This window comes from Cervus elaphus, chromosome 7 (assembly GCF_910594005.1).
Source record: "Cervus elaphus chromosome 7, mCerEla1.1, whole genome shotgun sequence".
NCBI classification, from domain to species: domain Eukaryota; kingdom Metazoa; phylum Chordata; class Mammalia; order Artiodactyla; family Cervidae; genus Cervus; species Cervus elaphus.
This window is the reverse complement of record NC_057821.1, coordinates 31,591,166-31,608,307: the sequence shown is the minus strand read 5'-3', so window position 1 is coordinate 31,608,307 and position 17,142 is coordinate 31,591,166. Positions and strand designations below refer to the sequence as shown.

General features: G+C 40.7%; 3 protein-coding genes and 1 non-coding gene across 4 annotated transcripts; 3 read left to right on the top strand and 1 right to left on the bottom strand.

Annotated features, from left to right (window-relative positions):
- Positions 1 to 401: 401 nt before the first annotated feature.
- On the top strand, positions 402 to 483 carry TRNAS-GCU. Its single transcript has one exon. It is a non-coding gene; the product is annotated as a tRNA-Ser (tRNA).
- A 2,760-nt stretch (positions 484 to 3,243) lies between these two features.
- LOC122697471 (histone H4-like) lies at positions 3,244 to 17,128 on the top strand. Its single transcript, XM_043908300.1, has 2 exons — positions 3,244 to 3,254; positions 16,422 to 17,128. The coding sequence occupies exon 2, from the start codon at positions 16,619 to 16,621 to the stop codon at positions 16,928 to 16,930; it is 312 nt and encodes a 103-aa protein (XP_043764235.1). The 5' UTR covers positions 3,244 to 3,254; positions 16,422 to 16,618; the 3' UTR covers positions 16,931 to 17,128.
- On the bottom strand, positions 8,836 to 9,298 carry LOC122697466 (histone H2B type 1-J). Its single transcript, XM_043908295.1, has one exon. It carries the CDS (start codon positions 9,244 to 9,246, stop codon positions 8,866 to 8,868), a length of 381 nt encoding a protein of 126 aa, XP_043764230.1. The 5' UTR covers positions 9,247 to 9,298; the 3' UTR covers positions 8,836 to 8,865.
- Positions 9,541 to 10,010, top strand: LOC122697453 (histone H2A type 1). The gene has a single exon (XM_043908281.1). The coding sequence runs from the start codon at positions 9,564 to 9,566 to the stop codon at positions 9,954 to 9,956; it is 393 nt and encodes a 130-aa protein (XP_043764216.1). The 5' UTR covers positions 9,541 to 9,563; the 3' UTR covers positions 9,957 to 10,010.
- Positions 17,129 to 17,142: the final 14 nt, after the last annotated feature.

The following is a 17,142-nucleotide window of genomic DNA, read 5'->3' as shown; positions in this document are numbered from 1 at the left end:
CTGACAACGACTCCAGGGGGACTGTTTTTGGGAACCTCTGCTCCCTGCGGTTTTTTCGGCGGCGCTCTGGGGGCGCTGGACCAGGCTCCCCGAACGCGAGAGGGTGACAGCAAACTCGGACTTGATGCTGAGGTGCCCCCTGCCCGCAGCGGGAGAAAAGGAATGAAGGACCACGCAAATGTGTTTCTACCAAGTCTCTTGTGAGAGCTAAGCTTGGTTTGGTTTTGTTTTTCCCCGTTGCAGCTTTTCCAATTCAGTTCTTTGTCCATTCGTGTGAAAACGGGCCACCTCCACGTCTCTCAGACGTCTCCAAGCCATCTCCTAACCGTCTTTCTTTCTGAAGTAGTGAGTTCCCGAGTATGAACTCTGAAATAAACCTTGCCAAATACTTGGGGCGTGAAGACGAGGTGGCCGAGTGGTTAAGGCGATGGACTGCTAATCCATTGTGCTCTGCACGCGTGGGTTCGAATCCCACCTTCGTCGACCTGGCATTTTTAGTAAGGAGAAGGGAAGATCACCTACCCAGATCTAAACTTTGAATTCATCTACGAGAAAGCTGCTCTTACTGCCCTACTCACAATTGCTACTGTGGTATTCGGCTGAAAGTTGATTTGGCTACTGTCATTTGATGAAGTTCCTTCAGGGAGGTGGAGGAAGAGATAAGTGAAAGACAAAGCTGGTAGAAACTGGAATCTGGTCTCTCCAGTCCCTCATTTTAGAAGTTATTACTCCAATAAAATAAATTCATCAACAGATATAGTCAGCAGAACAGACAGACCAAGGCAGAATTTGAATTAGATTCTCAAGAACAAATCTACTGACCAAAATTGAAGAAAGGTATAGCACTGAAGAGATGAATACATGAGTTTTTAAAAGATCAAGGAATTTGGAGGTAACTTAGTTTCAGATGACAACCACACAAACCTCTTTCTAAGAGGCCACATTCAGTATTCTGCTTGAGGGTGGACCCAAGAATCTGTTGCTGAAGAGTGATTGGATTGGATATTTCCAAATTGTGCCCCTGAGAACTTGAAAATGAAGACACCCTGAGTAAAGGCCACATGAAAAGAAGCATCATTTAGAGACTGTCAGAATCCCAGGATTTGGTAGGGGAGATGGTTGGGAAAGTCTGGGTAGAGTGACTTGCAGGACTCCATCTGAGACTTTCAGTGAACTGAAGGTTGTATCATAAAGCAACAATAAAGTCTTATTTTACCCCATTGGGAGATTAAAATTTGTTCTTTGTGGTAATGGACATGACGCACATGTTCTTCACTCTACCACGTTGCAGCTAAAGTACCCCAAACTGAAAGAAAGGGTGTCCTCTTTCCCTGAGGTATTCATATTTAATCTTCTTGGCCTGCTAGAAAGTGATATCCTTGACTATACGTAAGGTGAGACTCTCATAAGCGACAGAATAGATATCAGACAAATTTTCCTGGGTGCACTTCCTAGGCTTTAATTCATTTCCACTGGTGAATTACAGTTCTTGTTCCTTACTTGTAGGCTTTTCATAACTAACTTTAAAAAGGTATACTGCAGTTTTGCTTTTTCCTATTATATTTTAATTTGGCCCAAGAACTGAATTTTTACTTTTACTTTAAAAAATAGCTTTATTAAAGTATAACTGGTATATGATGAACTGCATATATTTACGGGGTACATTTTAATGAATTTTGACATATGTATACACATACCATGACCCCAATCAAGATAGTGAACTTATCTGTTGTCCCTGAAGCCTCACTGTCCCTTTTAGTACTTCTTTTCTCTTGCCTCCCCTGTGCTGACTTTTGAATTACGTTTCTTTAGCTGTGTCAGAAAGATTACAAAATGGTGTAACTAGAGATGCAGAAACCAGAAGTTATTCAAACATGGAAGAGCCCCAGATGCCAGATTATGTACCTTCTATCAGCCTCTAAAGTCAGAGGTGGCCTATATGTGACACAGCATTTCCTCCACAGTACTATTTACCACAAATGGATGAAGAAATAAGTGAAAAGAAAAAGAATGTGCAGGAATAATCTACAAGATTTGGCAAGTCCTTGGAGTTCAGATATGTATTTAACCGGTGAAGAAATCTTCAAATCTGTAAATATATATTAAGAGAACTGGCAAGCACACGTGAAGAAGGAATGCGGAGAGAACATGAGTTGGATGAAAGAACACACATTTAAGAGTAAAAAAAGAAGTCTGCTTTCCACTAGTGGCATTGCCACTTAGCCATGTGACTTGAAGAAGCTATTTTCCCCTGAGCCTCAGCTTCACATCTTAAATGAGGATAATGATATGTGTTCATGAAAAATTAAACTGGACTCAATAAAACAATGTGAGTGATTCACTTTTTATCTTTCCCTGATCTACAGTCCTGAATAGATAGTGGCAATTATTGCTGAGGTCCTTTTGGTGGTATTTCAAAAAGTATCTCAGGTCATTTGTTTGCAAGTGCAGATTTAAAGTCAGGAGTTTAGGCTGGAGATAAATTCAAGTAATTCATTCCTTCATTGGTTGGACTAGATGGGATACTCCATCTAATATGGCCAGGGAGGAGACTATGGGTAGTGAAAAAAAGAATGAAATTTCAGAAGGTAAGAGAGTTTGAGAAAATCAGAACTGGTGAAGAAAAAAAAACTAGCCAAAGACAAACACAACTATCCTCACTCAAAAGTCCATGAGCATGGAATGTCATCTACAGCACCACCCTCTAACGTTGGGTCCCTCTTAACTGTAGGGGTAAAATGGAAGTCTTGTTGACCCATGTGGAGAATTCCTTAGACACTGGTGTTTCTCTTCTGAGAGAAACATTAATCCAGAAAACAGTACTCTGAAGAGAGGTGGATTTGTCATTTCCTGTTAACCGAAAGCCTGAAGCCAACGAGGGTGCATGTCTTTCCTGACAGAATGGAGATTCAGAGAAGACAATATCTTGAAGTGACTCAACATGATATTTTCCTTTTTTTTTTTTTGGCATATAAAAATGAAATAATGTAAGTAACAATAATCATTGGTAAGAAAAATTCATGAAAAATGAGAAACCTGAATTTTTAACAAAACCTAAGTTTTTTTGTGTGTTTTTTTTTTGCAGGGGAAGAAAACTGGGAGTTCAACCAGAAGCAGCACTCAAAGAATGGCAGGAAGTGGAGACAATTTGTTTTTTTTCCACTGAATCATCCCCCCAAGAGAGTAAGGTCTTTGAGGGTCTACCATAACAACAGGGGAGAATATTACTTCATCCATTTATTTGGAGATATACTGTGTTCCAGGCACTGTTCTAGAAGCTGGGCATACAATAATGATCAAAGTAGAATAAAACAGAGAAATTCAGCTCTCAGTTGACTTACATTCTGGTGAAGAGGACGGCATGGTGAAGATAATAAGCAAAAAATAAGTAAAGTATAGATGGGGAAACAGTGGAAACCATGGCTGACTTTATTTTTCTGGGCTCCAAAATCACTGCAGATGGTGACTGAAGCCATGAAATTAAAAGATGCTTACTCCTTGGAAGGAAAGTTATGACCAACCTAGACAGCATATTAAAAAGCAGAGATATTACTTTGCCAACAAAGGTCCATCTAGTCAAGGCTATGGTTTTTCCAGTCGTCATGTATGGATGTGAGAGTTGGACTATAAAGAAAGCTGAGCGCCGAAGAATTGATGCTTTTGAACTGTGGTGTTGGAGAAGACTCTTGAGAGTCCCTTGGACTGCAAGGAGATCCAACCAGTCCATCCTAAAGGAGATCAGTCCTGGGTGTTCATTGGAAGGACTGATGTTGAAGCTGAAACTCCAATACTTTGGCCACCTGATGCGAAGAGCTGACTCATTGGAAAAGACCCTGATTCTGGCAGGAGGAGAAGGGGATGACAGAGGATGAGATGGTTGGATGGCATCACCGACTTGATGGACATGGGTTTGGATGGACTCTGGGAGTTGGTAATGGACAGGGAAGCCTGGCATACTGCGGTTCATGGGGTCGCAAAAAGTCAGACACGACTGAGTGACTGAACTGAACTGAACTGTCAGCATGTCAGATCTTGATACATATTATGAAGAACAGTGAGTAGGAATTGGAAATTTGCTTGGGGTGGCTCAGATAGAAAGATGACATTCAAAGAATGCCTCATCAACAGGACAAATACCTGTGTTAGGACTTCAATGTCCCTTCCTTACAAAGCACAGTGGTCCCATTCCAGGAAGGGAACACGAATTCAGCTACTCCACAACTCTCCTGACCAGGTTCAGCTCCTGAGCAGCTTGTCAAGAGACCCATGCTTCCTCTCAAATGAGCATCAGGCTTATTTTCAGGGAAGGTGCAGCCAGTGTAATAACTGCTTTGACCTCTGATTACCCTTTCAGGTCACTGGTTCAAGTGCACCTGCTGAGAAGTCCTGGCTACTCTACTTACTAATAGGAAAGAATTCCAAGCTAGATAATGAGAAAAGCAAGGGGCAGAACTTGAGAGGAATATAGCCATTGGCCATTTGAGTTAACGGGGACACAGAAAATCCACATTCATATATTTGTGTTTGTATAAAGAAATTCCAGACACATAAGAAACTAATAACGTGGTTCCTTGTTATTGATGAGAGAACTTGATCAGATGAGACTTATGTTTGAAGTAATATTGTTTCTTGTATTTTTACATATACAGTTATTAAAGTCTAGCAATGGATTGCCTAACAGAAACCACAGAACAAAATATTAACTGTATTATCTTAAAGGGCCACAAGATGGCGAAAGCGTTTCTTGATTGTCGAGCCTGTGCGCTGGAAGAAGGGGACCACCGCTGCTATGAACTCCCCTGTGCAAATCGCCTCTTTCCTGGTTGCCTTAGTTCAATCTCCAGAATTTCTCTTCGCCAACATTTGATTCCTCTCATTATCACCCCTTATTGACCGGAAGAGAATTGTGTTCGTTAATTGGTCTAGCTTTTTAAAGAAAACATTTTTTGGGGAAAGGGGAAGGGAGGCAGGGAAGGGACACATTGAAGTATACACAAAAGTACACAGAAGAGAATAAGGTACTTCCAAGTGCCCATCAGGCAAAGCTTCAACAGTTAACCAACATCTCTTGTGCTGTTTTTTTATCCACCCACCAGGTACACTGTGGGGGAGGGTTACAGTGTAAAGAAATCATAAACATGTTTCAATCATGAATATTTCAAACATCCCAACAGATACAGAATTCAACAAAATACAAGATTTTCTCACCTAAGAAAAATTTTAAATCATCCAATAACTAGTACTAGAAAAAAAAAACTTCAGTTGCCTCAAATATTTTATTTTTTTACAATTTTTTTCCGATTTGCATTCCTTTAGATGCTGGAGTAAAGAGATAAGATGATCACTCGGAGGTTAAGGAGCCCTCCCTGCACATAAACACGCCTTGGGGGTGGGGGTGGGGTCAAAAGGGAGGGAGTGCCATCCCATAACAGCTGATGCCAAACTTCCCACAGGCCTCAGTGGTGGAATTCATCTTGAAGAAAAGATGTACTCTTATGTTGAGGCGTGTCCTAGAACAGGTCAGATGTGGGATTAGAATCAAGATAATTGGTCAAAGGTAAACACAGACCTGAAAGAACTACCCTGTATACATTAACTGCCTCTTTACTATACTCCTCATTAGAAAGGATACCCACACCCTTTCTCTCTGGGTGGGTGTTTCTATCTTGTTTTTGTCTTTCTCATGTGCTCTCCCACTTATGTCTCTAAATAATAAATTTTGTACCTGTTTTTAAAGTTTTTGCCTCTTTGAGAAATACATTTTTTAAATAGAGGAAGAGCCAGAGGAACTTTGCTTCTAGCCTCTAGCCCCTGGTGGGTTCCTGGTTTTCATCCAAGCTACCTAGGTCTGGATTAAAGATTTACTGAGCATGGCCCCACCCATCAGAACAAGACCCAGTTTCCCCCACAGTCAGTCTCTCCCATTAGGAAGCTTCCATAAGCCTCTTATCCTTATCCCTCAGAGGGCAGACAGAATGAAAACCACAATCACAAAAAACTAATCAAACTGATCACATGGACCACAGCCTTGTCTAACTCAATGAAACTATGAGCCATGCCATGTAGGGCCACCTAAGACAGACAGGTCATGTTGGAGAGTTCTGGAGTGGACGTGGTCCACTGTTGAAGGGAATGGCAAACCACTTCAGTATTCTTGCCTTGAGAAACCCATGAACAGTATGAAAAGGCAAAAAGATATGACACTGAAAGATGAATTCCCCAGGTTGGTAGATGCCCAATACGCTACTGGAGAAGAGTGTAGAATTAACTCCAGAAAGAATGAAGAGACGGAGCCAAAGTAAAAACAGCACCCAGTTGTGGATGTGACTGGTGATGGAAGTAAAGCATGATGCTGTAAAGAACAATATTGTATAGGGACCTGGAATGTTAGGTCCATGAATCAAGATAAATTGGAAGTGGTCAAACAGGAGATGGCAAGTGAACATCAACATTTTAGGAATCAGTGAAATAAAATGGACTGGAATGAGCAAATTTAACTCAGATGGCCATTATATTGACTACTGTGGGCAAGAATCCCTTAGAAGAAATGGAGTAACCCTCATAGTCAACAAGAGTCCGTAATGCAGTTCTTGGGTGCAATCTCAAAAATGACAAAATTATCTCTGTTCGTTTCCAAGGCAAACCACTCAATATCACAGTAATCCAAGTCTATGCCCCAACCACTAATGCTGAAGAAGCTGAAGTTGAATGGTTCTGTGAAGACCTACAAGGCCTTCTAGAACTAACTTCCAAAAAAGATGTCCTTTTCATCATAGTGGACTGGAATGCAAAAGTAGGAAGTCAAGAGATACCTGGGGTAACAGGCAAATTTGGCCTTGGAGTACAAAATGAAGCAGGGCAAAGTCTAACAGTTTTGCCAAGAGAATGCCCTGATTTTAGTAAACACTCTCTTCCAACAACACAAGAGATGACTCTACACATGGACATCACCAGATGGTCAATACCGATATCAGATTGATTATATTCTTTGCAGCCAAAGGAGGAGACGCTCCATACAGTCAGCAAAAACAAGATTGGGAGCTGACTGTGGCTCATATCATGAACTCCTTGTTGCAAAATTCAGACTTAAATTGAAGAAAGTAGGGAAAACCACTAGACCATTCAGGTATGACCTAAATCAAATCCCTTATGATTATACAGTGAAAGTGACAAATAGATTCAAGGGATTAGATCTAATAGACAGAGTGCCTGAACAACTATGGACAAAGGTTTGTGACATTGGACAGGAGGCAGTGATCAAGACCATCCCCAAGAAAAATAAATGGTTGTCTGAGGAGGCCTTACAAATAGCTGAGAAAAGAAGAGAAGCAAAAGGCAAAGGAGAAAAGGAAAGATATAAGCATCTGAATGCAGAGTTCCAAAGAATAGCAAGGAGAGATAAGAAAGCCTTCCTCAGTGATCAATGCAAAGAAATAGAGGAAAACAACAGAATGGGAAACACTAGAGATCTCTTCAAGAAAATGAGAGATAACAAGGAAATATTTCATGCAAAGATGGGCACAATAAAGGATAGAAATGGTATGGACCTAACAGAAGCAGAAGATATTAAGAAGAGGTGGCAAGAATGCACACAACTATACAAAAAAGATCTTCATGACCTAGATAACAATGATGGTGTGATCACTGGACTAGAGCTAGACATCCTGGAATGCGAAGTGAAGTGGGCATTAGGAAGCATCACTATGAACAAAGCTAGTGGAGGTGATGGAATCCCAGTTGAGCTATTTCAAATCCTAAAAGATGATGCTGTGAAAGTGCTGCACTCAATGTGCCAGCAAATTTGGAAATCTCAGCAGTGGCCACAGGACTGGAAAAGTCAGTTTTCATTCTAATCCCAAAGAAAGGCAATGCCAAAGAATGCTCCAATTATGGCACAGTTGCACTCATCTCACATGCTAGTGAGACAAACGGCCTCAAGTTTCTCTGCGTTCACTGAACCGCAAAAAGCCACGTTTCGTCTCTTGTTTCCTATTTTATGAATATAGGGCAAAAGGAAAGCAGTACCCTAATTAGAAACACGGGCTTCCCTCGTGGCTGAGGTTAAAAGCTTCTGCTTCCAATGCGGGAGACCTGGGTTCGATCCCTAGGTCGGGAAGATCCCCTGGAGAAGGAAACGGCAACCCACTCCAGTATTCTTGCCTGCAGAATCCCATGGACGGAGGAGCCTGGTAGACCCCAGTCCATGGGGTCGCAAAGAGTCGGACACGACTGAGCGATTTCACTATCTATATATCTAATTAGAAACAAAGCGATAGTATTTCTCAGTGTGAAAATATCCACCTGGTTCCTTACTCTCCAAGGAACTAGCCGAAAATGTTTATTCAAGGAGCTTGTGAGTGCTGGGCTGGGCGGCAGTTAGCCGGCTTGTCCCGCGCACGGAAACCAGTGGTTCCTTCCTCGATGCCGGCAACCAATCAGGACCCGGGAGGAAGGGCTGGCGCTCACCGCCAAATTTAAAACTTCCCGCCTAACCTCTGCACGCAGGCAGGACTCAAAACTCCTTGTCCCAGACCGGCGACTAAGGAAGTATTTGTGTTATGAAAGTTCTTAATCCCAATGGCTATCAGAACGAGTACCAGAGCTCTTTTTACATGCACGAAATTCCTGAGTAACAGTAAAGATCAGAACCAAAATTACACAAGGAACTTCAGAGCTTTGCCAGTCAGGTAACGTTATATTTGTCATTAGTGGATCGCGAGCTTACTGTGCCAAAAACAAGATGGTTTAGGAACTGCTCTACCTCCCAAGACCCAGGGCAGAAAGAGAATAAGCATCAGCTCTTTCTCTGAGAACATGGGTGGCTCTTAAAAGAGCCGTTAAAATCGTTTGCAACCGACTCACAGTTTACTTGGCACTAGTATACTTGGTGACGGCCTTGGTGCCCTCGGACACCGCGTGTTTGGCCAGCTCCCCGGGCAGCAGCAGGCGCACGGCCGTCTGAATCTCCCTGGATGTGATAGTTGAGCGCTTGTTGTAATGTGCCAGGCGCGATGCCTCGCCCGCGATACGCTCGAAAATGTCGTTCACAAACGAGTTCATGATGCCCATGGCCTTGGACGAGATGCCGGTGTCCGGGTGAACCTGCTTCAACACCTTGTACACGTAGATAGAGTAGCTCTCTTTGCGGCTGCGCTTGCGCTTCTTGCCGTCTTTTTTCTGCGCTTTGGTCACCGCTTTCTTAGAGCCCTTTTTCGGGGCCGGAGCAGACTTAGCCGGTTCAGGCATGGTGAAAGACAAATTAAACAAGTTCAGAAGAACACACAGAAGATACGTTGGGTCCTTTTTATATAGAACCTCTTATGCAAATAAGGTGATACGTTAACGTCTCACTCTTATTGATGGCTGTTCTAGAAGACGTCAGAAATTAGTTCTGCCCAATTAGAACCCAAGAGTACCAATTCGCATTCCCATTGGCTAAAATGAAGCCACAATCCTAGCCAATGACATGTCTTTTTTTTTCGCGCCTAATAAGGGTTATAAAAAAAGGCCACCCTTGAAATTTCACTACTTCGGTAGCCGTTTGGGGTGAAGCTAAGTTTACGATGTCTGGGCGAGGTAAACAAGGCGGCAAGGCTCGTGCCAAAGCCAAGACACGCTCCTCGCGAGCCGGGCTCCAGTTTCCCGTGGGCCGTGTTCACCGGCTGCTCCGGAAGGGCAACTATGCGGAACGGGTCGGAGCCGGGGCCCCGGTGTACCTAGCGGCGGTGCTGGAGTACCTGACGGCCGAGATCCTGGAGCTGGCGGGCAACGCGGCTCGGGACAACAAGAAGACCCGCATCATCCCGCGCCACCTACAGCTGGCTATCCGCAACGACGAGGAGCTCAACAAGCTGCTGGGCAAAGTCACCATCGCTCAGGGCGGCGTCCTGCCCAACATCCAGGCGGTGCTGCTACCCAAGAAGACCGAGAGCCACCACAAGGCCAAGGGCAAGTAAGCTGCCTGAATTATAGCAACTCCGAGGAATCCAAACCAAAGGCTCTTTTCAGGGCCACCCATATTTTCTGTAAAAAAGCTTGACATTTGTTAATGTTGGATGGCAGAAAAATGCAAAACTTGTTAGGAAAGTCTTTAGCTTCATATAGTGGCATCTATGGATTCCAGGTCAAAAACCCAATTTGGTCAATTTAGCTCATTCTTTTTCAACTAATTTTTCTCACTGAAATTGCTTCTTACGTGGGATTTTTTATCATTTAGTCTATTAATATCTCACTCATCCGATTGTATGTTTAAAATTCTGGTATTGGTATAAGTAAGACTTGTTGGAATGAATGTTGACAATATCTAGCAGTCCAAGACACTGAAATGGCCTATCAAAAGTAAAATATTTGACTTATAACAGGCTGTTTAGAAGGTATGTAACCCAAGTGATTATTCAATTGTGCTTAAATATGTCTTCCAATTTTGGGGGGGGGGGTGTCCTACAGTTTGTGGGATCTTAATTCTCTGATCAGAAATTGAACTCTGGCCCTCGACAGTGAAAGAGTGGATCCTAACCACTGGATCACCAGAATTCCCCAGGAATGGTTTTGTGACATAAGCCATTTTGGCCAAAATCTTTCTATATAAGCCTAGTGGCAATGGTTGTCCTTTAGCAGTCTCAGTAATCAATGATCTGAAGAGAAGTAAGAATGCAGGAATAAAGGAAAAGCAGTCAAAAGATAACAGTTCAGCAATAAAACAAAGTTCCAGTTCCTCCTCAAGGCGTGTAGATAATCTGACACAATCTTTGAGTTCTGCAGGAAGGACCCCACCTAGGTGGAGGATGGAGTGATAATTTTGCCCCTGGTGACTTGAATCAACTAAAGCTTGGACTCTCTCAACCTTTGCCCCAATTCTATGTTTTCTCCTCTACTCCAGACCCTACATGGATATGCATATTCCCGTCGCTTAAAACCCCCAATTTTGCTGTTCAGGGGGAAACTGCTTTGGGAATATCCCTGGTGTTCTCTTTAGTTGCTGCTTGTAATAACAAATCCTTTCTTCCTTCTGATCTTTGGCTTGGTTGTACCTTTTGGTTCGATACCCACCAAGGGGCAAAACCCAGTTTTCAGATAACAAGTCTTGTAATAAAAGACAAATTCTAAAGAGAAAAACAAATTTCTTAACATGTCTACATCATGTACACATGGAAGAAACCCAGGGGAAAAAACCCACCACCCAAGGTGCCTTTGAAGGCCAGGAGTTCTCTGGAGGCTTTCACTGCTGAGACTGAGAATTCATTTCCTATTGGGGGAACTGAGATCCCTCAAACTGTGAGGTATAGACCAAAAAAAAAAAAAAAGAACTCCACCATAAATACTATCTTCTGTTGAAGATGTGAGGAGGTCAGTTATGAAGAGGTTACCAGGGAAACAAGAGTAGATTCTTTTAGGCATATTTAAATTGATACCTTCTCCATTGTCTATTGGGATTAAAATTGTCCTTCCTGGTAGAGAGGAGGGACGTCTCTGTCAATTTGTGTCCAACTTTTAGGAAAATCAAAGGAAGACAAGAAGGCTTTCTTGTATCTGCTTCATCTCAAATGCTTCAGTTGGGCAAATCAATCCTTGTGCTAAATGGAGTATCTTGGGGTGGCCTATTCTACCCTTCAATACCAACTACTAATATTTTGTTGATTTATACTCTTGTAAAAGTAAAAAATCTATATTAATAAAAAATCTGAACTCAGCCTTATAAATGATACACAGAGAATATTTCTAAACAAAAGTTTTAAAGCAAATTAAAGTTCTTTCAATACAATACAGGCTGCCCCAATGGCTCAGGGGTAAAGAATCTGCCTGCAGGGTAGGACACTCAGGAGACGCAGGTTTGATCCCTGGGTGGGTCCGGAAGATCCCCTTAAGAGGAGCCTGGCAGACCACAGTCCATGGGGACCTCCACCATTGCAATAACTTTAAAGATTTTTTTTTTTTCATTTTAAATCCAAAGTTCTGGGTTAATAATGTAGTTAAATATTTTTTTCTTATATTTGTAAGTATTTATGCTCCATTACAGACAGTTTGGGCATCTATTCATTTTGAGATAAGATAAAGATCAAGTTTAAGATCAAGAATATTTAAGGAAGATCAAGAGCAGAGAAAACAAGGGTTTCTAGAAAGCGAGTTCACAGAGATAGGAAGAGATCAGATCATGTAGGGCTCTATGATCATGTAGGTTTTATATGCTATGTTATGTTTTTGCAAATCATTCTAAGGGTTTCAAATGAAGGAATGGCATAACCTAATTTACATTTCTTTGAAAGTTCACTAAGGCAACTATATGGTGAATACAAAGTTTAGAAGTAATGATATAACTTAGGAAGCTATTGCAATGGTCTTTTTGAGAGATAATGGTGGTTTGGCCTAAACTGGGGGCAATAGATGATGGTTTGGTATAGATATATTTCACAAGTGTAACCGATAGTTTGCTGCTGGATTTGATTCATACTGTGTAGGAGAGGGGAAAAAATATTTTTCCCTTTGAATTCTTGGCTGATACTTCCTATAAGACAAGTTCAAAATCACCAAATTTTTATTAACATGTATACCTCATGTGTATAGGAGAGACACTTAGGAAAAATAAATAAGTTCCTCAAGATGACCCAAGCCACCACCTTACATATAATCTTTGTTGCTGTTCAATTGCTAAGTCAAATCTGAATCTTTGCCACCCCATGGACCGCAGCACACCAGGCTCCTCTGACCTCTGCTATCTCCCTCAGTTTTCTCAAATTCATATTCATTAAGTCGGCGATACTGTCTAACCATCTTATCCTTGGTCTCCGCCTTCTTCTTTTGCCTTCAGTCTTTCCCAACATTAGGATTTCTTCCAATGAGTCAGCTCTTCACATCAGGTGGCCAAAGTATTGGAGCTTCAGCTTCCGCATCAGCCTTCCAATGAATGTTCAGGGTTAATTTCCTTTAGGATTGACTGATTCGATCTTGCATTCCAAGGGACTCTCAAGGATCTCCAGGATGACAGTTTTAAAAGCATCAATTCTTTGGTGCTAAGTGTTCTTTATGGTCCAACTCTCACATCCATACATGACTACTGGAAAAACCATAGCTTGACTATGCAGACTTTAGTTGGCAAAGTGATGTCTCTGCTTTCTAATATACTGTCTAGGTTTATCATAGCTTTTTTTCCAAGGAGTGTCTTTTAATTTCATGGCTCCAGTCACCGTCCTCAGTGATTTTGGAGCCCAAGAAAATAAAATCTGTCAATGATGGTACCAGATGCTTAGTTTTTTGAATGTTGAGTTTTAAGCCATCTTTTTCACTATACTCTTTCACCCTCTTCACAAGGTTCTTTAGTTCTTCACTTTCTGTTAGAGTGGTATAATCTTCATATCTGAGGTTGTTGATATTTCTCCTGGCAATCTTGATTCCAGCTTGTCATTCGTCCAGCCTGGTATTTCACATCATGTACTCTGCATAGAAGTAAATAAGCAGGGTGACAATATACAGCCTTGTCATATTTCTTTCCCAGTTTTGAACCAGTCTGTTGTTTCATGTTTAGTTCCAACTGTTGCTTCTTGACCTGCATACAGGTTTCTTGGAGACAGGTAAGGTGGTCTGCTTTTCCCCTCTCCTGAAGAATTCTCCACAGTTTGTTGTGATCCACACAGTCAAAGGCTTTAGTGTAGTCAATGAAACAAAAGTAGATGTTTTTCTGGAACTCTCTTGCTTTCTCCATGATCCAACGCATGTTTGCAATTTGATTTCTGGTTCCTCTGCCTCTTTGAAAGCTAGCATGTACATCTGGAAGTTCTTGGTTCATGTACTGCTGAAGCCTAGGCTTGAAGGATTTTGAGCATAACCTTTCTAACATGAAATGAGCTCAATTGTACAGTAGATTGAACACCTTTGGGGACTGAAATGAAAGACAAAACAAAGTTGTATGAGGGAAGGGGTTTGGGGCATGGTTGCCATTAGAACTTTTCCCAAAAAATGCATAGTTAACCAAGGTAAGGGACCTCCCCAGTGGCTCACAGGTAAAGAATCCACCTGCAATGCAGGAGATGCAGTTTTGATGCCTGGGTCTGGAGGATCCCCTGGAGAAGGGCATAGCAACCCACTCCAGTATTCTTGTGGGAAAATCTCATGGGCAGAGGCTGGTGGGCTATGGTCCATGGGGTCACAGAGTCAGGCATGACTGAAACCACTGAACACAATGCAGATTAAAGTGGGTGCTTTCTCTTTTTTTTTTTTTTTTTACAATTTAGAATCCTCCTCTGCTTAGTACGGGGAGGGAGGCATAAATGGAGCTTTCCTCTATAAGTGTCTCTTACAAAAGTATAATTTTTGTTTTCAGAAATTCTATGTTATTTCTCAAAAATAATTAGTTCAAAATAATCCTTAGGACAAGAGAGGTGGCATAGTTTGGGGTGGCATGTTCAGCTACACTGCAACTGTGAAAGAACATAAAGATATAAAGAAAATATTTGATTTAAACTAAAATTTATCTTGACCTATTAAGTCAGTTACTATGTGTTTTTAAACATAGTATTGTATAAAATACTATACAAAAGGAAGAGCATTGTATTTTTATAATACATTGTATCTTAATAGAAAAATAAACCTTTGTCTCTCAATTTCAGAAATTATAAAGAATCTGACAAACTTTTCACATATACACCCATTACTAGTCTTACAATCACTAGCTGTTATGCAGAAACTCATGAAATCAAATAGGGAGGGAGGCTAGCAGTTGGTGGGAATTTTACTGATTTTTTTTAAAAGTAGAGAAGGGTTTGTAAAATATATTCCAGTTAACTAATGTTAGGAAAATATAATTTAAAACAAGATCAACTAAGCTTCATGCTTATTCAAACCACTGTGCCCAACACAGGCAATGTTTTATTAAAGAGATTTCAAAAAGAGGGAAAAAACCTGTTACATAGGTAAGAGGATACATCCATTACATTAGTAGGCTTTGCAATCTGGAGTCGGAAAACTGGAAAACGGAGCACTTTCCCTTGAACACATTTCAAAAAGAGGACTCTCAGGTCCTTGAGGAAACATTCTTGAGATAGGAAGCTAGCCAAAGGGTGTTTTTAGCCTTTAAGAAAATTTACATACCTTTGAAAAGGACCGAGAAAAAATTTTTGAAAGAGAAAAAGGAAAGGAAAGGGACCCTCAGGGATAATTAAGCTCTTATTTTCAATTTGTATTTGCCCTTAAATTAACTTGAATTAACCTATACTAGCTATCTACCCCCTCTATAAAATATACTGAATTTTGTTCCTGTTATTTGAATCAGTTTTTTTTCAAAACTTTTTATTGATTTCATAAAATTGATAGTTTATAGGAGTCCTTTGAAAATTCTATAATGCAAGCTTGCTAAAAGTAACTCACTGAAATAAAGAAAATCATTGAATAACAATAGGATTACATTCTAATGCTGAAAGAAGGGATTAAAATTTCTCGGAATTTAAGCAATAGTTAAATTATAAATATATTTTAAATTAAGCATGTGTAAACAGGAATGTTTAAAATACATAATCTTTTATTATAAAGACTTTCTTAGAAAGACAAAGGTAGATTTTCTTTTCTCTATATTTGAATTTTGTACTATTCACTAATGAAAAATTAACTGATCTAATTAATGAAAGTAAATTTTTAAAAAATTATATGTTACCTAGAAAAACATCTACAAGACAATTAAAGACTCAGATTCAGTATTTTTCAGATTAGGAGGACAAACTATTTCAAAAATAACAAATTTACCCTAATAAATGTATAGATTTAATACAGTTAAGAGTACTAAAAGAATTTCGTTCTTGCAGCTAGATAGAATGATTTTTTGAAGAATAGTATAATAGTAAAAATTAATTTGAAATAAACAATTGTGAGACATGAGTTCACTGGCAAATACTTATATTTCAACATTACCAAAATCTAAAACTCTAGAGCACTAAAATAGATCAGAACAATAAAAACTCTAGAAACAATTTTAAGTGAAATAATAAATGATCAATTAAGTTCCTCCAATCAGTGGAGAAAGCATTTATTACGTTATACTTATTAGCCAGCTAGTTAATTTTTTAAAAGTTAATTATGTACACAGAAACCAAATCTAGATCATTATAGAGTTGGCTTTTTTAACGGTTCCACACATTATCAGCAAAATAATAGGAACTTATTAAAAATGAAAATTGACACTGAAGAGAATTTAGCAATATACCTGGAAGGTCTTAAAATTCTCTATTTTATTAGAACATCTTGTTCTATTTCTGGAAGTTAGTATGTTTCCTTCACATATTAGGAGAAAAACAAGATATAACATTATGCAAATACTATTAGAGAAAGTAAAGATAAAAGCACAATTTTTATTCTGTGCTGTTTTATGTATCATCTACAAGGTTAAGATTTTGGTATTTAACGAGGATGAGGAGAGAAACACATTAAATGAGAAAAAGGCCTAGGCCTTGAGGAATCAAAATTCACTCAAAGAACAGACAGGGAGTAATATGGCTGGCTTGCTTCTTTAAGAACCTTCCCCCAACCCGGAGGGCTTCCCGCCAAAGCACTTTGGGTTTTCATTCTGGTCCGCAGACTCTGCGTATTAAAGGGGCTGCGACAAACTGAAGGTACTTTACTGTTCTCGGGTCTCAAAATGTCCGGACGTGGTAAGGGTGGAAAGGGTTTGGGGAAGGGGGGCGCCAAGCGTCACCGCAAAGTTTTGCGAGACAACATCCAGGGCATCACTAAGCCCGCTATTCGCCGCCTGGCTCGGCGTGGAGGAGTCAAGCGCATCTCCGGGCTCATCTATGAGGAGACCCGCGGGGTGCTGAAGGTGTTCCTGGAGAATGTGATCCGGGATGCAGTCACCTACACCGAGCACGCCAAGCGCAAAACTATCACTGCCATGGACGTGGTCTACGCGCTTAAGCGCCAGGGACGCACCCTCTATGGCTTCGGCGGCTGAAAGTTTGATCTTACTTGCTTCCTCGGAGGCCCTTTTTAGGGCCCGCAAGTTTTCGTTGGAAGGGCTGAAAACACAGTTCACAGAACACAAAGATTTAGCAATAGCGGCTAATATTTTCCCCCAGAACGCTGCGGGGTTATACTGAGGCATTGTTTTGCCAATAATTCATCAAAGATGAGCTACTGAGGTCCCTAACAATGTTGGAGTACGTG

Bases quoted from the DNA above. Each gene is read 5' to 3' on its own strand.
- LOC122697466 (XM_043908295.1), bottom strand. From the start codon at position 9,246: ATGCCTGAACCGGCTAAGTCTGCTCCGGCCCCGAAAAAGGGCTCTAAG.
- LOC122697453 (XM_043908281.1), top strand. From the start codon at position 9,564: ATGTCTGGGCGAGGTAAACAAGGCGGCAAGGCTCGTGCCAAAGCCAAG.
- LOC122697471 (XM_043908300.1), top strand. From the start codon at position 16,619: ATGTCCGGACGTGGTAAGGGTGGAAAGGGTTTGGGGAAGGGGGGCGCC.